Source organism: Xiphophorus couchianus, chromosome 4, assembly GCF_001444195.1.
Source record: "Xiphophorus couchianus chromosome 4, X_couchianus-1.0, whole genome shotgun sequence".
NCBI lineage: Eukaryota > Metazoa > Chordata > Actinopteri > Cyprinodontiformes > Poeciliidae > Xiphophorus > Xiphophorus couchianus.
Window position 1 is genome coordinate 33,623,027 of NC_040231.1, and position 22,767 is coordinate 33,645,793.

The following is a 22,767-nucleotide window of genomic DNA, read 5'->3' on the forward strand; positions in this document are numbered from 1 at the left end:
TAACGGTTCTTACTTTCTCCAGGTATTTGGTACAACCTGCTGAGGGGCCTCAGCAAGGTGGCTGTCATTGTTAATGTAAGTCTTACTTCTCTTTATTGGTGAAGTTTATGCTGCACGTTGGATTTAATTTGGATAAAGCTTTCCTGCGATGCATATGATGGTTCTCATAGAAATGAATCGTTATCAAACTCTTTGCGGTGTTAATGGAGGCTGCTCATTGAAACAGCAAAGTAGCTACAAAGCGTTTCTCTTTCCCAGGCTTTTGTCATCGCCTTCACGTCTGACTTTGTCCCTCGACTCGTCTACCAGTACACCTACAGTCCTGATGGGACTATGCATGGCTTTGTCAACCACACGCTGTCATATTTCAACGTCAGTGACTTTCAGAAGGGTACAGAACCAAGTATCCCTAAGTTTGATGTAAAGGTCTGCAGGTAAGGTCTCACAATATCAACCTTATTTTAGACAGAAGTCCAGTTCCCCACCTCTAGTTGGTTTTAAAGGAGAACCAGTGGAGGGTGTTCAGTGTTATAAGAACCTGACTGACAGTATTACTGGGAGTAAATGACCTGATCTAACAGAAACATTCCCTGTTCCCCTATTCACTCACTTCATGAAGAGTTTGAGGAATGAGATTCAGAACCTGTCAACAGATGGAAAGTCTTCCATTACTCAGATTATTATTCCGATAAATTCAAAATGCGCTTGTTATTTTCTGATCATGTTAAACCAATATTTGTACTGATCATTATCCCTGAAGTTTTCTTTAACTTGTTGTAGTGATTGTTTCTGCTTTATGGTTTTCATTTTGCTGCAAGGAAAGTTGAGTCTCCAAAAAGACTCCAAAACCTTCAAACAGGGTGTGAAACCTTCAGTAATTCACTCTGTGTGTTTGCTTGTGTAGGTATAAGGATTACAGAGAGCCTCCCTGGTCCAACACACCGTACGAACTGTCCAAGGAGTTCTGGGCCATTCTGGCCGTCCGCCTCGCCTTCGTTATCGTCTTCCAGGTTTGGAACACATGAATAATGCCATCAGTGCATATGCAGCAGGCTTTCAAAAAGCCAATGTCCTCACTAATGTCATTCATATTTAATGTCAGCAAATCAAACCAGTCAATCACAAAGTGTTTACAGCTTCCAAAGAACACAGAATGATTGAGTTGAATGTATTAGAAAAGCCTTCTCAGGCTGCAGACTGTAGAGGTCACCAGAACATTGCAGATTTCCTTATCTTTTTAATGAGCAGAGTGGGATGAACATGATGGTGCAGAATCCACCCAGATTCCAGACTGAGACTCTTTTTAGAGGAAAAACCTCACAGTGAAAAGAAACCCATGTAAAGGATAAAAGTTAAACATTTTTATTGGTAAATTGTACTATTTTTTACATTTCTTAAATCTATTCTCACTATTCTTGTTGCCATGGCGGCGCCCTGTTTAGTTGCGGCTGCAACAGCTCCTGAAAACATTGAACTTAAGGCATGAAAAGACATTTATACCGACTAATACTACAGAAAACCTCCGGCATAATAATGGTAGGGTAATATATGATCGTCAGTGTATCGTAAATCTATGCATATTCTGCGTACTACAGACAGTGGACACTGAAATTCTGGAAACTCTGGACAGCCTCGGACTGTTATGCCAGCCAGACCCAGTGGCCAACGAAGCAGTGAATGCCACAACCAGCCAGCTCTGCACCTGGAGGAGACTCTGCAAGCGCGGCAGCCAGGGAGGACTAACAGTGAAGCTAAAGTGTAACCCTTGGAGAACCTTACTTCCACCTATCTTGCTCGCTAACATTCAGACTCTGGAGAACCAAAGCTGGATAAAACATCAAATCGTGAGATGAGTAACTGCTGTGCCATAATTCTGAGACATGGCTAAACTCCTTCATTTCTGATGATGCCGTCAACATTGTGACAATGACAACATTCCATTTGGTCAGTGGTAAAACCAGAGGGGGCGGTGTTTGCATCTACACTAATAACAGCTGGTGTATACCCTGCCCTGGGAGGACCATCTGATTCATCTACAGGAGGTGCTACACCACATCAGACTTCCTGGACTGACTATTGACCCCAAGAGAGTCCAGAGAGAAGTGGAGTATTTGGGTTTTGTCATTGGTTTTGGAAAGATAAAGCCTCAATTGGGGAAGATGGACACAATCCAGTCCTTCCCAGTTCCAACCACAAAGAAGAAGGTGTGAGGATTTCATGGTTTGTTGGGCCGGTACCGGAAATTCATAACTTCTTTTGCTGAGTGGTCAGCTGTAAGGAGGACATGAAATGAAGAGGTTTTCCTATCTGGAACTATTTTTACTTAAGTCACTGTATGGCACTTTAAGAGCATTTTTTGCACTTTATTAACAAGCACTTTATTTTGTACTGCATTTTAAGCACATCAATAACAATTTGCACACAAGAAACTTTAACTATATTTATGGAGTATAGTTAGAGATTAGCATGTATCATTTTGTTCTGGGCTCTGAGCAGCTGCTCCTCATTGAGTAGTGAGGTGATTGCCTGTGAAGGGAGGATAATTGTTACTCAGAGCAAGGAGCTACTGGTTTGTAAAATTTGAGCAAGTGTTAGTGCATTTGTGCAAAGGTGGTTTGGTCCTTCACAGCTGGGACTGTTTAAGGATGCAGTTTCACCTGTAGTATTGTTCTCGCTGCTGTGTTCTGCAAGAATAAACTATTGGTGTTTCCACCTTTCATCTCAACTTTCATCTCCATTGTAAATCCAGCCGCAAAAGGCCGCCTTGTTTCAAGGCTCAAATATACTGGATAGAGCCTACACAAATATGCACCCTTCCCCACCTTGGCTCATCAGACCATCTTTCTGCAATGTTAATTCCTGCATATAAGCCCCTGCTCATCAGAGGAAAACCTCTTGAGAAGCAGGTGAGAGTCTGGCCTGCAGGATCCGTGTCAGCATTACAGGACTGTTTTGAATGCACAGACTGGGATATGTTCAGGGAAGCTGCAACTGCAAACAATCACACTCATGTTGAGTAGTATGCCAAATCAGTGTCTGAGAACATTCTGAAGTGCATGGAGGATGTCTCTGTGACTAAGATCATCGCCACAAGGGCAAATTAGAAACCCTAGATGACAAAAGAGGTGCATAAGATGCAGAAGGCACAAAACATTTTAATGTGGAGACAGAGAGATGCTCAGGTCAGCCAAAGCCAATTTAAACCGTGCCGTCAGAGTTGCAAAACGTACCTGTGCTCAGAAAATTCAGCAATTTTTCATTGAATCAGCAAACACCAGGCGCATGTGGCAAGGCATCGGGAGAATCACAGACTACGAGGCTGCTCCTTTGTCTTGTGAGGATGGTGCAGACTTTCTGAATGTACTTTGGTCATTTTGAAGCCCTCAACTACACTACTGTGAGAAAATCCACTCCTCAACCAGGTGAACAGATACTCAGCTTGGAGACAGCTGATGTTTTGAGGACATACCAGACCTTAACATACAAGGTCTGGTTCTCAAGAACTGTGCTGACCAGCTGGCTCACATCCTCACTGGCATCTTGCGAAGCTGTGCTGTCATTCCATTCTGCTTCAAGACGGCCATCATCATTCCAATTCCCAAAAAATCCACGATTTCATCACTGAACGACTATTGCCCTGTTGCACTCACTCCCATCATGATAAAGTGTTTTGAGAGGCTGGTGAAAGATCACATCATCTCAAAACTTCCCTCCTATTTTGATCCGCTCCAGTTTGCCTACCGCAAACCCCTCTGTGAAACTGGCTGCTAGATTTCCTCACAGACAGACCCCAGTCTGCGAGGGTTGGGAAAAATACTTCAAGGGTCATATCCCTCAGCACTGGCTCCCCCAGGGTGGTGTACTGATCCCACTGCTCTTCACCCTGATGACCCAATAGGAACCACATCATTAAGTATGCAGGTGATGCAACAGTGGTGGGTCTCATTAAGGACAACAACGAACTGGCCTACAGAGAGGAGGTGACACATCTGGTGGGCTGATGCAAACCATCTAATCCTGAATGTCAACAAAATAAAAGAAATTGTTGTTGATTGCAGGAAATATCAGCCAAGTCACACCCCTTCTTATCAATGATTCTGCAGTGGAGCAGGTCAGGACATACATATCTCTGGCGCTTTGACCTGGTCCCTCCAAACCTCTGGTCTGGTGAAGAAAGCTCAGCAACGTCTGCACTTTTTATGTCAGATGAGAAGAGAAAACCTTCCTCCTCCCATCCTCACCACTTTCTACAAAGGAACAATAGAGAGTATACTCACCAGCAGCTGCATCTCTGCATGGTTTGGAGCATGAAACACCTGTGACTGGCAATGTGTAGAGAGAGTGGTGAGGACAGCTAAGAAAATCATTGACACTGATCTTCCTTCCATCCTTGACACCGATCACAGTCGCCGCCTGTCCAGGGCTCAGGCAATTACAAAAGATCCCTTCTACCCTCGGCATGGTCTGTTCTCCCTACTGACCTCTGGAAAAAGTTCCAGCACCTTCAAATGCAGAATAACCAGATTCTATAATAGCTTCATCCATCATGCCATAAGACTACTAAACTGACATTAGTTTAATCTTTTACTATATATATTTATATTAATAGGCTACTTTTATTATTATTTATTTATTTATTTATTATTAGAGCCTTGCAACGAAATTTCTTTCAATTTGTACATTTTTAAACAATTGAATGACAATAAACTGTCTATGTCTATTAATACTGATATTACAGTCATACAGTTATCTCACTTCATTCATCATATAACTCACACAAACACACTCTCTTCTGGATGATGTAATGGTTGGTTTTAGCTTTTTAAATCAGGAGTATCTTCCAAATGACACCTGGTGTTAACATGAAATGATCTGGATAGAAAAGCTGTGAACAGCTTTAAAACAGTAAGAAATGAAAAAATGCAGTAAGGACAAAGATGAATAAAATGTGTTCTTGGGACAGCAGCAATAATCTTCAGAAAAACATGGCTCAAGTTTAAATTTTTTAAGAAAAATTTGTTGTTTAAGCAAGTATTTTTTGAATGACATAAAAAAATTAAACACATGATTGTGCTGCAGGAGAAGACGTAGGCTTTTACTGAAAGTAGAAGAACAGTTTTACACTTTGAAGTCCATCAGGTAAATTTGAGCAATGAAATCCAACAAATTTAAAAAACTCAATATTTTGTCCATAAATTGGACCCAAATGGGCCTCTATGATCATAAACTGCACTTGTGAAGGAAAGAGTTCAGTGCAGTTTTTTTGTTTTGCAAAAATGTATTACATATCATACTACAGTATCTAAAGCTTTACTGCTGTAATCATGTCAAAACCAGAGAGAATACAAATTTTCCCTCTTCAAATACTCATAATTCTTCAGCTGTTAAAAGACTGATGGCTACATAATATATACCACTTTTTATTACCATGTATGTCTGCTTTGGTGTGTTTGCTTTCGTCTTTAAATAGAAAACCTTTGTAATAAAAAGGAATTAAGCATAAGTTTAATGAATAGATTTTACTATAATGATCCATGAGCTTATTAATGGGTGATTGAAAACAGTTTAAGTTTGGGTTCATTTTTTGTTGGCTTATATATCAAGCTCTGGAACCTTAGACATATAAGGCCTGTAAAAATGAACAGATAGAATGAATTCATTAGGAACAAACATTATTATAAAAACTTTGATGTGTCACCGCAACAGTCGCAGAGAGAAAAGCCCTTCAGAGGGTCATCAGGTCAGCCAGTCTAACTCTTCAGAAAAACTCTACAGCTCCTGGAGAATCACTAAAGGTCTCATCTCACTATCCACAAGAAGTGGACGTCACTAAGAGCATCATAGTGACTTAGAACATATTTGCTAAAATGTTCATTTCAGAACTTTCACATTGACTTTATTTGTCCCTCATGTAGTCTGTGGCAGCTTTAATATTGGGTCTCGCTAAGAAACCTGAAATATCTTCAGTGATGTAAACTTTGGTGTCTGTGTTTATGCAGAACGTGGTGATGCTCATGAGCGACTTTGTGGACTGGCTCATCCCGGACATCCCCAAGGACATCAGCTTCCAGATCCACAAGGAGAAGCTCCTCATGTTGGACCATTTCATGAAAGAAGAGGGGAGAAGACGAGACAACTACAACCATGACGGCTACAACAGCCCCTCGTCGGGTAATGCCAGCCCCCATCAGCTCCATTCACGCCCCTCTTTCCATGCTAGAGCTGGCTGGTAACGTTTCACCAACGAGTCCTTAAAGCATGGCTTCCTTTTTATCATCAGCAAGGCTTCTGTTGCATTTCCATTGACTGGGAATTTTAAAATATCCCTGATGTGTTCCTGTCACAATTCTGTCCCTGGATTGTTTCCCAGAATGTTCCATCTTAGATGTTATTCAAATCACACATCCTCAGTTACTGACCAAGAACTCTGTAAATGATGTCCTGTTGCCGATGCACAAATCTGCCAAACTTATTCATTAGATGTAGTAGAGGAACAAGCCATTAAGGGTCACTGCGGGGGCGAGTTCATGTTTACTCGGATGAAGCCATGCCACCTCTGCCATGGGACCAACTCCTTTCAGTTTGAAGACAATCTGAAACTCCGTCCAAACAATTATCAGCTTTTTCCTTATCTTATTTCTGGGGAACGGTTCCAAAGGAGATATCCTGATATGTATCCAACTTCTTTGTTGCACATATATGTACAAACACAGGTATTTATTGACTTACTTTATAAAATATTCAGCATGTACAGGCACATGCGCATTGATTTCAGAATTAGAAGATGGTATCAAATGGCTCTTGGCATCTTTTCCTTCAATAATTACTCATATGTTACAATCACTTTGTGTTGTTGGGATTCAAGTACAGCTGTAGATTATACGTATGTACCAGAAGAAAAGGAACCATCAATACTGAGATAGTTGTGAATAGTTTTAATGCCTGATTAACTTTAGTCTGTAGAGAGCAACAAGTTTATAATAATTAGTGTTTTTAACATTTATCATAAGCAATTTAGCAGACAGTGAGAAACCATATGATGCATCATTAATATTCTGCTTGTCTGTGATTGTTTTACTTGAAGAGCACAAAACGAATGACTTCAGGACCTTTAACGTTGCTAACTTTGGGTGTAGAGTTTCAGACAAAAGAAATAACATCAGAAGTTAGTCAAGAGTTTTCTCTATTAAGATTCAAAGACTTTCTAGAAAACAATAAAAGCAAAAGAAAAACAAGCTTCTCCAAAGACTAAACACACTCACATAAGATGGCTGTGTTTTATGGCCAATTTCCTACCTTCAACATTAGTAAAGATTTATTGAAAATAAAATTATGGAAGAACTGTATATTGGAAAAAACACAGTTAACTTTCTTTAGATTTAACTTTGTTACAATGGATTTTCCATTTGCTCACCTTTAAGACTTTTGTAACATAAAGCTAAAAATAGAATCCATCTTTAAGACTGCAGAGAAACTGGAATTTCAACTGAAAAACATCTGAGTGTTTTGAAGCTAAAAATTCTTAATGTATTTGAAATGGTGTTAAAATGATATTTGGCTTTGTGATGATATTAAACGTGTGTGTAAAGTAAACCAATATTATACATAACCAAAAGGTTGATTGTACCATAAAAATGTTGTGCTGTTGCAACTCTTCTTGTCCGATGGCCTTCAGTCTGAACGCAAAGCGAGGATCACCAGAACTAACTCTGCCTTATAATCTACAAACTGGGATTGAAACAGTTACCAGATTAACTTATTGTCCTCCCATCCAATGTGCCGCTGTATACCAGTGAACCCTGATGAAGCAGGGCTTTATCATTATCTTGCCTTATTTTCACTACTTAAAAGAATTTATGATTTGACTATACTCTGTATCCTTTTACCTGTACTTTCTCAAAGACAGAATAGTTTTGTTTTTTTAACTGCTAAAGCAAAATGTGGAAGTGACTGGAAATTGCATTGAAGAGTGGAAGTGGAATAGAGTCAGTGTGTACTGTCAGACCAATTTCTAACTGAGGGATTTAACCTGTTCTTATTTCAGCTCCCACCTCAGACTGATGGAATGTATTAGTTTTTTTTAATCAAATTATGTAAAATGCATTTGAAATAGAAATGTCTTTTTGATTAGATTAGCATGACATTCCACTTATTAAAGGGACCAGTGACATAACAAACTTTTATTCTTCTCACTTGGTGTTAACATTCAAGAAGAAACCATCAGATGAACTGTTTGCTGTGTAGAAAAACCTGGACAAGCACATCGTTTTCAAACATCTGGTCAGAAGAAGTGTTCCAACCTTTTAATGAAATATTCTTCTTGTCTTTTTCCTACATGTTTACATATTTTGAGGCCGTTATACAGTGATAGTATGAACAGGAACAGTATCTAAGAGCCTCGTTAAACACAAGTGCTTCTGGTCAGATTCAACCCTGCCCCATGTCCTTTTCCTTGTCTCTCACTGGTTGTATTGAACAGTTGTTGTGAAATGATTGTCTGTTTTAGTGTGTGCCGAAGCTCTTTTTCAACAGGGGTGAGTGTGTCTGCATGTGAAACCAACAACTTTGTCTCTTGTATTGTCTTTCTTGTTTGGTCATATTTAGGATGCGCAAATAAACCATGGTTGAATTCCCAATGTTGAGGTTTGTGAACTTTTTGCTGATTGTGGCTTTATTCATATGATCAATTCTATTTTCTTGGTATGTATATAGTTAAACATTTTCATAAACAGTTTTGCCAAAATTGGTTCGCAACTCTGACAGGTGAGTTATGATGATGGTAATAAGGCCTTCTGACTTCCAAGGTTTTGAAGCTGAACACTAAGCCATAAACATCTTGTTTATGGCAATATCTAATCAAAGCTCATCATTGTGCCATTATTGGAAAAGGTTTTTTACAAAATTGATTGTTTGAAATCCACAAAAGAAAACTTGGAACTAAGATTCTCAGACAAAAACCAGGATGGTTAACAAATCATTGATTGTCAATCAGTTTATTCACTTCAATTAACAAATGTCATCAAGTCACAAACACTAGAAAAACATTATTTACTGTACAGAACATGTACATGTGTGCAGTGTGACCTCTCAACCTTTAGCCAACCAAAACTCAATTCAGTTTACTTATGTGGTGTAGTTCACAGAAAGTGCTTGTTTAACCATTTCAATCACATAGATTTCAGTTTACTATTTTAGATGGTAAAAGGTTTTCTATTTTCAGGGAAGCTACTGTTTTAAGACAAGTATATTCAGGTATTCGATGTGACTTTGAAGGGCCTACTTTATTGTCTCCTTATTCAGACATATAAACAGAAAAAAAAAAAGTTTTTCTCCTCTCTATAAGAGGCAGAACATTGACTAAATTATTAAAAATGCCTCCAATAAAAAGTAGTCGGAGTGATTAGGCAGAAAAGGCTCCAGCTTGGAGAGGAACGCCCATCCCTGAATCAACCACCAGGCGGAAGTGAAAGGAAACGACCTCCGTCAGGAGCTCCAGTTCGGCGGCGGAGACATGAGCGCTTCAAACTTTAACTCCGTTCTGCTGGACATTTCAAATAAGCTCAAAGCGGAAAACCTAGAACAACTCAAGTTTCTAGTTCGAGACCACATTGGGAAACAAAAGTTGGAAAGGATCAAAACAGGACACCAACTGTTTGAGATTCTGACAGAAAGAGGCCAACTAGGACAGGACAACGCAGACTATCTATGCCAGCTTCTGCGGCAGGTCCAGCGAGATGATCTGTCCGAGAAGCTAAGCAACTGGGAGGTCCAGCAAGAAGACCCCAAATACAGCTTGAGCGACACCGAGAGAGGTAAAGACACTTGGAGAGCGCGGTTTCACTTTCTGTCCTGGTCAGGGCCGGTGTTGCACCTTCATTTACTGTAACACCAGAGGGCGCTGTTAGGTAGCTGGGCTGCGAAAGAACATTTATCAGAAAATGCCTTTTAAGTTAAAGCAAAAAACATAAAACCTTTTTCATGTGACTGATTTTATTGTCCAGTATATGAATCATTTTTACCACAGAATAACGTAGCAGGAATAAAATCTTGACAGTGTGTTATCTGGAAAAAAAAAAGACCAAACTAGAACTTAAAGGAACCTTCCTGGGATTTCCTTACTGAAGTCATGTTAACACCAAGTTAATGTTGTTAAATTCAGCGTAAGACCCTTTATATGTGCCAGACAATGACATGTCTGTCAGTGTGTCTCAAGACAGATTACATTACAACTATAAAACTGTGTTTTAGTCCACTGTGACGATCTAAAGAAAATTGTTCTCATAACCAAGGAAATCTGTCCAAGTTGGGTTGAATCATGCAGGAAGAGTGTCGGTATCAGATCTGAACATGGTACAGATCCGATAGTAACTAAATTATCAGATCTGTACAGGTTTGGTTGGATGGCAACAAAAACATTGGATTTAATTAGAGAACATAATCATTATAACACTTGCAAATTGGTTTGGACTTTATTTGAAGCTGTAGTCTAAGTATTGCTTTCCATTGGAGTAAAATGTGGAAATATAAAGACATAAACTGGGAAGGAATTTGTAGTAACGTTACAACAAAGTAAGGAAAAAAATAATATGTAGATGTTACTGTCATATTAATGTATCTCTAAAATAGTTTGTGTAAAATCAACTACAGAGCTTTAATGTGTCTTCTGAATTGGTTGTTCAAAGTTCCTACTTCTACCCATAATACAGCATTTGGAGTATACTGTAATCAACTATTAATCAATATTAGCATTAATATTATTCTTGTCCCTCAAGACAAACTGGACATCGCCACGGAGGTGATCAGAGACAATCTGGGGAGGAACTGGCGCAAACTAGGCCGCAAACTACGACTGGGGGAGACCAAGCTGGAGTCCATCGCCACACGGCATCCCACCGATCTGGAGGAGACCGCCATGGAGCTGCTGAAGGAGTGGAGGAAGATTAGAGGACCTGAAGCCCAAACAAAGGAGCTGATAGCAGCTCTGAGGGACTGTCAGCTCAATTTAACTGCTGATAAAATCCAGGAGAAACTTAAACAGAAGGAATTATCCAGCTCAGATTAGACCAGTATCACCTTAGAAGCACGGAGGAAACCTGGGACTTTATGAAACAGATTATGTTTGAAGAAATGAACAAAATGATTTTTGTAAACATCTGCTTCCTTACAGTTGTCTAATGTTTACTATACACCAGTGTTGCACCTTCATTTACTGGAACACCAGAGGGCGCTGTTAGGTAGATGGTTTATGTAAAAACATTATTACCGTTTTTACATGAACATAAATTAATTTCTTGATTTCCAATAAGGATAGGAACAAAAATACAAATATTTCTATTGTTGTAAATTTGCATCCCCATTCAGCAACATAATTCATCAGTTTAGATTAGTTCAGAGAAATGTTCCCTATGAGCCGTCATCAACAACAAACTGGATGTAAAGATGGATGATTTTTCTTTCCAAATGGCCAAAAAGCATTGAAATGCTTTTGTTTCACTAATTTAATAAAGATTTCAGAAATATCCAACTGTGTTTTGAAGAATCCCCAGTTCAAACGACAATCCAGTCCACCTCTTTTACATTTTGGACTCCTGGATTAGTTTTCTCAAAGATTCTTAGTCCTCCCAGAGAGCTGCGATCTTAGCCTAAAAATTTCTGCAAAGGACTCACAGCTTCAGACAGATTCAGTCAGCTGCCAAGAGACACTAGGAGAGGAGTTAACAAAAAAATGCAATTGTAATGAGGAAGGAGTGGTTGATCTTGTTGCTAGGCATGGTTGATCCAGTTGCTAGGTGTTTCTGACCCTTTTGCTAGGTGTGTCATTGTCTTCTAGGGACTGTGTTTGGTTGATACACGAAACAAAATGAAATAAAAAAAAACTGCAGCCACTCAGCAATTGATAATTTACCGATCACACAATCTAGACTGAATTTACAAAAATTGAGTCATGATAATGTAACAACGTAAAATGAAATGAATTGCTGCCCAGCATCAATATGTTTGATCCCACCTTACATTTACATCATCATTGTCATTTGTCACATTGTTCCTTTTTAGGTTAACTAAAGCTCCTCCACTCTACTCTTAACATTTTGTCTTGTTAGTAGCTCTCATAAGGCCTAAGATGCTCTGTGAATAGCTTTTATCTTGGCAAGCTGAAGTTCTTCAAAAATTCTAAGAATTTTCATCATAGAGCTAAAAGTAGAAGCTATTGTTAGTCTTAGAATACAAGCCCAGATAATGAAGCATACACCAGATTCCCTAATAACTGAAACAGCCCTTTAATGAACAAGATGATTTTATATATATAATATATTTAATTATGCAAGTCCAGGTTTTCTTAGAGTGAAATCTGCAATTCAGACTAAACACACTAACAACTCATGACATTCTGACTGGACATGACCTCTAGATTGACCTAATATGAAATAGAGTTCTTTTATCTCTGCTGTGAGTTCTGTGAATATTTCCACCTTTTGGCACACTGCTACAGTAAATTTAAAAATGTACATTTTAAATGGCATGAATATGTTTTCATGTCCCCTTTTTTAACAACTAATACATTTCAGTACAACCAACTAGTGAACATTTTGGCCTAGATGCAGAAATCCCCCTGAATACCATGGTGATGGTGGTGGCAGCATCATCCTGTGGTGATGCTTTTTGTCAGCAGAGATGGTGCAGCTACTCAGAGCTGCTGGGAAGATGGATGGAACCGAATAAAAGGCAATCCTGGAAATGAAACGAAGAGCCTTGATTACAGAACAGAGCTTCAAGACATAAACCTGAAGACTTTCAGCTGTTATTGCAATAACACATGGTTTCAGCAAACATCAACTCCTTCAGGCTGAATGCAAATACATGCCACACTTTCAGATTATTTAAAAAAATAAATCCGTGCATTATTGTTTCATATTTATGTACTACTCTATGTTTTCCTAAAAATAAATCCTAATAAAATAAACTGAACTTTGTGATCTTAATGTAGCCACAGTCTGTTGGTAGTTCCAGTTTCTTGCTAGTTAGAAAACAGCTGATTATTGTTTTGGCCATGTTGTCTTTGGCTTTTATTATACTATATTATTATTGTAATTATTTGATCTCTATCAGTGATTATTTATTGTCAAATGAATCCCATTATTGAGTTATTAGCAGGACTCCAGAGGTCGACTGTATGCTGAGGGTTTTGCAGTTATCAGGAGCAGGAAAGCAGGAATGCATTAAAACATTGGTCATCAAGATCCGGAGTTTGATTCCTCTGTTCTAAAGGCTTACTAATGCTTATTTATGTGAAGATATACTGTATATTTCAGCCGATGTATAATTTTGATCACTCTAGAAAATGTGTCAAATCTCTGATTAAAAGTCCAGATTTAATGACATTAAATCCCACAATGAAGGGATGTTGGCTTCTCACTTCAACGACTGAGTATTCAATGAAACCTTCCGCGCTAAATAGAAACTTCATTATTATCAGGTTGTGAAGAATGCTTCAACAGCTCTAATCATTTTGAATGAAACTTTATTTTTATTTTAAGTATTTTATTTCTTCTCATTTTGCTTCACATTCACATCAGCATTTAATACTTTTGGAGTTGGCAACCAAAGCGCACAAATCCATGCCTCTTTCCTTGGCGTGTTCACATGTCAACAGCTTTGTAGGACACAGCTGAAGTTTCTGCAAAACAAATTCACTTTAGTGATGGAGTTTTGTTGAACCAATGATAATAAATGTAGGCCGACTGGTCTCTGACCATCAGTAGCTGCTCAGTTAGATGCTAATGTTAACAGTATAGGAAGGAAACAGCAGCCCAAGGTGGTAAAACACTTCTGCCACCTCTTTGTTGTGGTTACTACATTTCTAAGGGTCAGAATGACCTCAACACAAATCGAACAGGTGACTGTTATTGTTGTTGACATTAGATGGCAGGCTTCAGATGTGTGTAAACTATTTGTTAGGTTTGGTCAAACGATGCAGGAGACCCTCATATTTGATTATTTTTAGATCATCCATTCTCACCCTCTCCCCCAAAGCCTCAACAAATAAACAAAAGTCTAATGTTTAGTTATCATCTGGTTTGATGTCAGTTTAAAACCCCTAAAGAACAGCTTTATAAAAGTTCTAAGCTAAGCTGAGAGTGGACAGGCTTCTTCATCTCATGTGTCAAACTGAGGAAGATACACTTTTTTCTTCCCCACCTAGAGTACAGTGAGAATGATATACTGGTAATAGTGTACAATTTATTACACTTACAACAATTGTAGAGTCTGTTCAGCCTGTCAATATCATTCTGGCTCATCTGTGTGGCCTTGCCAAAGGACACGTTGCTGTCAGGAATGGGCTCCATGGTGGGAAGGTTGTTCTTGGAGAAGGCATACCTGAAGAGAGGCAGGTTCCACACAGACAGGTGATCATGCCCAACACTCTCACTCATCTCTTTAGTGGGTAGTAACATCATCAAGGCTAAAATGCTACAGCTCAGCCATGAGTCTTCTTACCAATGCCTAAGTCAAAGTTAGATGTCAACCCTACACAGACCTTTGTAGGTCTCAGCTGAAGTTTCTGCAAAACATCAGCTGTTTTCAAGGTCTCTTTGATTAGGCCATGAATCAGCTGCTACACTGATGAATTCTAGCCTACTTTGCTGTGGAGAATTAGCTTTCTCTAGTATGCATTTTCATGTTGTTCTAGTTTATAGTAGCAGAAATTCAGCGTAGTGTAATGTGTGTGCATGTGGCAGGAATTTATATTTTTTTTTATTAAAGATCCAACCAAGGACAACATCAGCCTGTGGCTAGAAAACCTATGTACACAACAATGGTTGCTCTGTTTCTCACATGTAACATGGTTAATGTGCCATCCTTGATGAAATAAATTTGAATTGGAAAAAATAACCTGCTGATTTAAAATCTACAATTAAAGAATCAAAATTCACCAAATATCACCAAATACAGCACAAATGAAGCAAGACTGGTGAAGGGAAATATTTTAAGCATATTTAATAAAAAAGCAAATAGTTTCTTTACCTCTCATATTGCATGACAGAGTTGTAATCATAAGGAGTTCCCTGGTTCAGAGTGTTAATCTTATAGAAGTTGTACTCCATGCCTAAAGAGAATAAAGGAGAAATGCGTTGTTTTAGGTTTGACTGAAACGGGTCTCTGTGCCTCGGTGTAGAACTGGTACGGTCCAAACTATGGATCGGTTTGAAGTTCAGAGAGAAAAAAAATAGTATGAATACTGAGCATGCTGCGCCTCTGCAGCAGCACAGCCACTTCTTTACATCATCCTGCTTTAAAACTTGTTCTGCTAAATGAAGACGTCTGCATTCATAGTAACAGTGTCTAAGAACAGTCATTACTTTCATGTTTGCTCCATGTTTTTCCCATAAGACTCATTAACAATGTGGAGGTTTACAAATTTAAACATTTAGATTTTATGAAAATATACATCTACACACAGGTTATGATTAATTGTAGCATAATGCAAGCAAACATAGTTAAAAATATAGTTAAAGAACATCAGGTTGAATTGCACCCCGTGTTCTAATCTGCCACCCGCTGGTGAAAACTGGAGAACAGGTTAGTTTTCTAGTTTGTCTTCATACATCCTGAAAACCTTTCCTTGGTAGCAAATCAATTTAGTTCCACTGGTTTCAATATCTCAGACTGATCAGGGATTAGGTGCAGGGCGCTTCCAGTTGGTGCACAGGGGGGCAATGGAGCTAAAAAAACCTTTACAGAGACCTCACTCAGTCATAGTCAAGGTGAAGTGAAATAAAAAGATTGTAGAGCTCATCTCAACAATCTTTAAAGTATTGTCCCATCAGTGTATTTCAACCAGAGGACTACCAAGTAACAACCAAGCTCTCATGAACCAATGATGGGTGGTGGATGATGGAAGTGTGTCACCTTCAATGATGTTGTCCCAGTGCACCAGGATGTGGTTGTCCCTGTCGGAGCGGGTCTGCTCATGGTTGAAGCCCAGGGCATGCAGCAGCTCATGCTGGACGGTGCTGTGGTACAGGCAGCCCTGGCTGCTTAGAGACACCGTCTGACCTCCACCCACACGGCCCACATAGGAGTAGCAGCTGCAACCACATACTAAGTTCAGAAGTCCGTTGCAACAGAAGCATCCAACATCCAACAATGCAGCAAACCTGATTTTGACTAACCAATCAGTTTTATACCAGCCCTGTGGACCCCAACCACTAGGCTGATTAGCCAGTCTTTAGCTCATCTGAAAGTGTGGATTTTAGTTCAGCATTTAGAATTACCACTCTGAACTAGCATTTAATATGGAAAAAAGCAAAAAATGAGACACACCCATTCCTAGATTCAATGCTCAACCATTCATGGTCACCGTTCTGGTAGGGCCTGAAGCGGATGCAGGAGACCGTGGAAAATGAATCCAGCCCACGAACAATAATCTCTCTCTCTCTGTCAGCTGTCACCATCAGGAAACATTGAAATTCCAGATCCATCAGGTACAGGTGAATTCAGATCAGCTGTTCATCTTTGTGTTCTCAGTTCAGTGGGAAAACCAATGAGCTGCTGCTTACAGTAATGGTTGGCGATGTAGTAGGGGATGTAGACCTTCCCATCAGTGTATTTCAACCAGAGGCAACCATTGGAGGTGCAAGGGTCAGCGTTTCTGTCCGCTTCAGACCGTACAGCAATGTCTCCTCCGATGAGGGTTGGTTCATCAAAGTCAGGAGCTGCCAGACACACACAGCTACAGCTTACATCATCATGACCAGGTTTTTTCTTGGAGTGGATATTTGTGCAACAAATAAATGTGAGCATTGTTGACTGGAGTGTTGACCTACTGCGGTCTCTGTTGGCTCTCTCCAGCAGCTCGCCAACAGACAGCTCCTGGGAGGTGTCCACCTCCAAGGTAGCAATCTCTGTACAAAATAAAACATTTAGATACCGCTCAAGATTCTTTCAGCTTTAAAAACGGGAAAAGAGTGTTGCTAATTTCTAACCTACCTTCCTGTCCTCAGTCACCACAGCACAAAAAAGAAAAAAAGGATTGTTATACATGCATAACAGAGACATTCCGCTATTGAAACTAGCTTTTGTACAATCAGCTGAAAAAGTTGTGTTTTAATAATTTTATTAACACATCTACATCCAAAATATTTTAATAAGTGTTTTATGTATTTATTAAAATATATTTTGTTATTTCAAAACGTTAAATGTCAAGAATTCTTCCTGGCATTAGGAAGATTGTCACGTATATTAACCTTTCTAATCTACTACAGAGCAACAATTTCCAGTTCTGCCAGCACTGGACATGTTTACCTCAGCCCAGGAGGAAGACAGAAGCACCAGAACCACAAAAGACCAAGAGAAAACCTGCATGGCTGCAACAGACCTGTGAGAGATAAAAAGATGGCCATAAAACATGCAACTGCTGCTTCTGTGTATGCGAGCTGTCAGCGGTACACAGAGGCATGTTGCTGTTGGATTTGTGGATCTTACCCAAGAGCCAATAACTCTCTGCCAGCAAGGGAGATGTTTTATACTCACCATCCAGCCAAACACAAATAAACATTCGAGTAAAAGTGCAAACATTGCAGCACCCCTTTATCAGAGTAAGCTGAAGTTTCTGGGATTTCATCTGGGGTTATTTGCACAGGTGTTTCCAGAAACAGGCCGTCAGTGTGGAACATCTCACCCTCCATTCGTCACTGACTAATGGCTGATTATTGCTGTTTACACAGCCTCTGCAGCACCTTTTTTAAACTTCTCATCAGAAGTTACTGAAAGACAGTTTTATTTGATGGATTCTTTCAGTTATTCCTTTTTTTCTGTTTTACTTCTGTCAGATGTGGTGATACTGTGATGACACCAACTGCTGCACAGAGGACGCTGTTTCCAACACACGGCACCTGAGCCTGAAACACCTGGAGCAGAAGAACACTCATGTCGCTCTTTGGGCTTCAGCTCACGGTTCAGCACAATCATCCCCCAGCGCTCAACACCCCCCTGTGAAACTGGCTGCTAGATTTCCTCACAGACAGACCCCAGTCTGTGCTGGTTGGGAAAAATACATATGTGTGTGTGTGTGTGTGAAAGGGGGAGGGGGGGGGGGGGGGGGGATGCGTGTGTGTGCGTAGCTGTGTGCGTGGCTGTGTGTGTGTGAACTAAAAATTACCCCAAACACACAAAGATAAATCATGAAAGCATACGGAAACATCCACAGATGGATTACAGGAAGGGGAAATAAAGAAGTATGTTGGCACATTTTACGTATATAGCATGTCAATGGAATTATTGACATTAAAGAAAGGTATCAATCATTTTTGACACATCATTTTTGTATCAACTGTAAATTAAAACTAACATCTCTTTTCCCCCCAAAATGATCCATACTTTCCATCACTTTTTTATCTTGATTTCCTATCAAAAACAAACTTCTTCATAAAACATAAACAATTTAGCATTTTAATCAGTCAGGCGTATTAATAGTTTTGTGCTTATCTATATGTAAATATTATGTTCTATGCATAGTTCTATGACTTAGTATTATTATATAACTTTACATTTTTGTGTCTTTACTATGTAAAGCACTTTGAACTGCCTTGTTGCTTAAATGTGTGATACAAATAAACTTGACTGATGTGTCTGTTTGTTTTTTAAGTTTAATTTTTCAGAAAAATTCTTTATCATACCACTTGTGTCTACTTTCTAATGACTCAAACAAGCACATACTAACAGCATATGGTTTGGTCTGGCTGTTTCACAGTGGGTGGGTGGGTTTGTGTGGGTGGGTCCGTCATTCAGAGCTGTGTTGAACTGAATGTTCCAGACTGATAAGCCCTGTTTTCTGCAACAGAGAATCAGATGTTTAAAATTATATATATTATAAATGTTTATAATTTATTTTACAGATGAGCTAATAATTAAAAAAAGATTCACGTTAAATGTTAATTCAAAAAAAGTTTTATTTTAGAACATTTTGAAAAAGTATGCAAAAATATGTAATGTGCTGCATGTAATAGTAGGATCTGTTTCAGTGATTCAGTATAACAGAATGGCAGGAAAATATTTCCATTGCATTGTCTTTTTTTTTCTTTTTAAAGTGTTTGTTCTACATAGTCCAACCATGTTTGTTTGCTTCATGCCTTGATTTAGATTTATGGTTTTGAAGACGGTTGATTTATTTGGTAAAATTATGAGTTTTACACAACAATGTGACTCCAGAAAACATTGCACACACCAGACTTCTGCAACAGACTCTTCCTCCTTTTTGTTACAACATACAAACATTATACCTCTGTTTCTGCTTGCTGTGTTATGAGAAGTTGTTGCAGCAGACATTTTCAGAACACCAGAACCTATTGCCTGTGAATTGGTTATTGCACTAAGCTCTACAAATGAATCACATTGCCAAACATGTAATCATTAAGTCATTTGTTTTGGCGCTCATCAATATTTTTTGTTTTGAATAAATTCAAAAATGTCATATGTATTTTATTCTCTTATATTTAGCTTTGTTTTACAATAAGTATATTTTTCTTGAAAATTTATCTCTAGATTTTCACTATCAGAAAGCAAGCATGAAAAACTTTAACCAATCAATCAACATTTTGGTATCTGACATTTTTTCTGGGATATTTCTAGAAATTAAAGCTCTGCACATCATCAGTTAAACTTATTTTATGTTGCACATCATGTAGAGTTTGGGCTTAAGTGAGGTATCGTTCAGTTTGTTGTTATATTGCAGCTGACTGATTTGAATGGATAATTGTATTAAATAGTTGATATAGTATGTAACTTTATTTGATTGAGGAGGATCATACTGAACTGGATATTTATTGGACTCACTTATTGACTTAGAATAAATAAAATTATAGTTTTATGTTTCTGCTTTTATTTGGATGTATTCTGGTTTTTCTGAATACCAGATTATTTAACTGGCATCATATAAATGAACTGAACTGTCATCAGATCTTATCCTTTACTATTGGGGGACTGTACACATAAAGTATGCAATGTGCAATAGAATTATATAATTTCTTCCTTGGCAAAAGCTTCATGGTACAGAAAACAAAATGCTTACCTGACCTTAATATCACACTAACAGTTCAGTATCCAGGCAACAGAGATGATTTGCTATAGTCCTTGGCAGCTCTGCTAATCCACCTCTTTTGCTTTCAGAAAAAAGTAGGCAGAGAGATGCTGGAGTCTGTGATATGATCTTTGATCATCATGATGGAAGAGATGGTTTGAACTTCCTCCTCTCTCTCTGGTCCTGCTTTGTATCCATGAAGTCTCATTTTCACCTGCTCTGGAGTTTGGGGTCATAATTCATGTTTCATTAGAGCTTTTGAGATGCCAATCAGTTTTTACCAGTTGTGAAACAATACCTTGTTGCTACGGTTATGCAACAAGTATCAATAATTATATCCAGTTTGAATTATATCAGGACCTTGTTGTTATTTGTTAATAAATACATTATTAGCCAAAAACAATGCAAACATTTTCAAGAAAGAAATGTTTATACATGCACTGGGTCACTCTGACCTGAAAAGTCAATAAGAAATTCAGGATTTGCTAAGATGTGGAAAACAATTGTTGTGTTTTAAGTATTTAGGCCAGGGGTGGGCAATCCTGGTCCTCGAGGGCCGGTGTCCTGCAACTCTTGACTGTCTCCCTGATCCAACACACTTGAATCCAATAGTTGAATCACCTCCTAAGTGCAGTCAAGTTCTCCAGAGTCCTGCTAATGACCTCATTATTTGAATCAGGTGTGTTGGAGTAGAGATACATCTAAAAGTTGCAGGCCTGGAGTTGCCCACCCCTGATTTAGGCTGATAGGAAACTGGTGTTAAAGATTCCTGGAAACTTTCATATCTGTCCACCATGAAGTGAGCCAAGAAATCTGTTTCAGCCAAACAACTTGGATTGGTTGAGAACTCTAGACACATGTAAAGCAGACAGGCTCTAGTGTAGATGCACCCTGCTCTATGTCAGAGTTGTGCTCCTAGAGATGTGTTTGACTATGGATTTTGTGTATGAAGCAGGTCCGCTAGAAGAACCCTTCACATTGGCCCCAATAAAACAAACAAAAACCGAGTCTCGAGTAATGATTTATCTTTGTTATTTGTCTCTACAATACAATACGATAGCTACTCTCTACAATAGTTCTCAAAACTAATTTTGCATAGGTTTCAATATACTTTATTTTATTGTGTGAAAGTTTTATCCCGTGGGGATAAGAGAAAATTCACTATGATTTTAAACATGTGGATTCACTCCTTGTTTTTAAAAGTGACTGCAGACAAATGATTGCAGGTGATGTAGTGCAGAGGCGTTGCAGCATGCTGTGTTGGTGGGGGGTGGAATGTAGAAGAAGATTGTGGAATGGCTTGGAGAGGGGCCCGGTCCCAGTGCAGGAAGAAAGTCAGGACTACACCGTTATGAATGCACAAAACATTTTCTTTGAGACAGTGGTTTTCTAGAGAAAGCTTTCAACATGTTCTTTTGTAATGTAGGTGCAAGGAATAGATAGTGCAACTGTTCCCACATTTTAAAGAAGTAATGCAATGGAAATACTAAGAAACTGTTACAAATCTTCAACCCCACTTTTAACCAAAAAGAACTTGAGTAAAGTTTCACACCAGGACATATATGCAGAAAGAATAATGTCTGGTCCATATAAAACAGTTCAGTTCAATTGAATTGTGTTATTTTAAAGCTCAAATTCACAACAGATGTCTTAAAAAGTTCACAAGACAAACCTCTGGGCCAAGACATGACCAATTATATGGAATATGGAATTCAGTTTGATTCTAATTTGGTTCACAGAGCTGAATGATGAAGATGAGATGGAAAAGAGAGGAAACTTGATGTTATTCAGGATAACTCCTTTCCATTAAGCAGGCATTCTGGGTTTATTACATGGAAGAAAAACCCCCAGAATATTTGCAGGTGAAATGGGACGAGGGTGTTTGGATTCCACCTGTTAAAACAATAAGCTGAAGCCAGAATTTTAATGGTTCAGCTAAAGTCTTTTTCCTAAAATATTCATTACTTCATAATACTAGAACTCTAATTGTGCATTGTTAAATCCAACTGTAGTCAGGTTCACATCTTATTGCAAAATTACTGTTAAATTTTGATATATCTCAGGAAAATTGGCTCATTGCATCAAATATTTGACTTTGCAATAATCCCTAACGCAGCACACATGTGATAACAGTGGAGAGGAAAAACTCTCCACTGTTTCACAAAAATAAAATACTTTGTTTTAGCTCAAAAAAATTAAAAGACTTTAGACTTGATGCAGCCTGGTGCCCTCAGACAAGAGACTTAACCTGTACTCCTGGTCTGTCACTTAATCTCAGTAACAACTTTTAACTCATGTAACAAAGACTGAAAGGAAGCTGGTCAGTCGACTAGAAACCAGTCAGTAAAGCAGGCAGGTAAAGGGTAATAATCAAACACCAGTCTTGATTGGCTCAGCATTACTCCTAGCTGTGTGAAGGCCTACTTATAATATTCTAAATGCCTCACAGCATCAGGGACAACCGAGGAGTCTTCATCTAGAAGCCTCATTCAGTTTTCTTCAGAGAAAGTGATGCTGCACCACTGAGCTCTCATACTGGTGTCAAACGTTTGTGCAGGTTTGTGCAGCACATAATTTCGTTTGTTCCACTATAATTTAAAAGGTATTAATAAATATTTCCAGTCAACCTACCCCCCATCCTCACTCACCCAGACATTTACAAAATCAAACAAATTTAGTATCAATCAACT

At 38.7% G+C, this 22,767-nt stretch overlaps 3 protein-coding genes across 9 annotated transcripts in view; 2 read left to right on the forward strand and 1 right to left on the reverse strand.

Moving 5' to 3' along the window:
* ano1a (anoctamin 1, calcium activated chloride channel a) overlaps window positions 1–8,636 on the forward strand; it is a 50,922-nt gene extending 42,286 nt beyond the window's left edge. For 5 of the 6 annotated variants that reach the window (XM_028014860.1, XM_028014856.1, XM_028014855.1 and 2 more), the window contains 4 exons: window positions 23–75; window positions 259–434; window positions 905–1,010; window positions 6,000–8,636. In XM_028014860.1, coding sequence (XP_027870661.1) covers window positions 23–75; window positions 259–434; window positions 905–1,010; window positions 6,000–6,233 — 569 coding nt within the window. In that variant the 3' untranslated portion in view covers window positions 6,234–8,636. The remainder of the gene's footprint in view (window positions 1–22; window positions 76–258; window positions 435–904; window positions 1,011–5,999) is intronic. The other variant, XM_028014858.1, reaches the window with a different exon arrangement.
* Window positions 8,637–9,093: 457 nt separating this feature from the next.
* fadd (Fas (tnfrsf6)-associated via death domain) lies at window positions 9,094–11,909 on the forward strand. Its single transcript, XM_028014931.1, has 2 exons — window positions 9,094–9,812; window positions 10,773–11,909. Exons 1-2 carry the CDS (start codon window positions 9,512–9,514, stop codon window positions 11,060–11,062), a joined length of 591 nt encoding a protein of 196 aa, XP_027870732.1. The 5' UTR covers window positions 9,094–9,511; the 3' UTR covers window positions 11,063–11,909.
* Window positions 11,910–12,254: 345 nt separating this feature from the next.
* Window positions 12,255–17,479, reverse strand: LOC114143119 (low choriolytic enzyme-like). Of its 2 annotated transcripts, none has more exons than XM_028014901.1 (9): window positions 17,305–17,479; window positions 16,990–16,993; window positions 16,827–16,904; window positions 16,560–16,715; window positions 16,324–16,444; window positions 15,910–16,088; window positions 15,025–15,106; window positions 14,252–14,376; window positions 12,255–12,729 (listed from the first exon to the last, which is right to left on the reverse strand). In XM_028014901.1, coding segments are annotated over exons 1-9 (852 nt in total). In that variant the 5' UTR covers window positions 17,410–17,479; the 3' UTR covers window positions 12,255–12,727. The 2 variants fall into 2 exon arrangements, with proteins under 2 accessions (XP_027870702.1, XP_027870701.1); XM_028014900.1 differs by lacking the exon at window positions 12,255–12,729 and adding an exon at window positions 13,503–13,675 and having other exon boundaries at window positions 17,305–17,477.
* Between the last annotated feature and the right edge of the window lie 5,288 nt (window positions 17,480–22,767).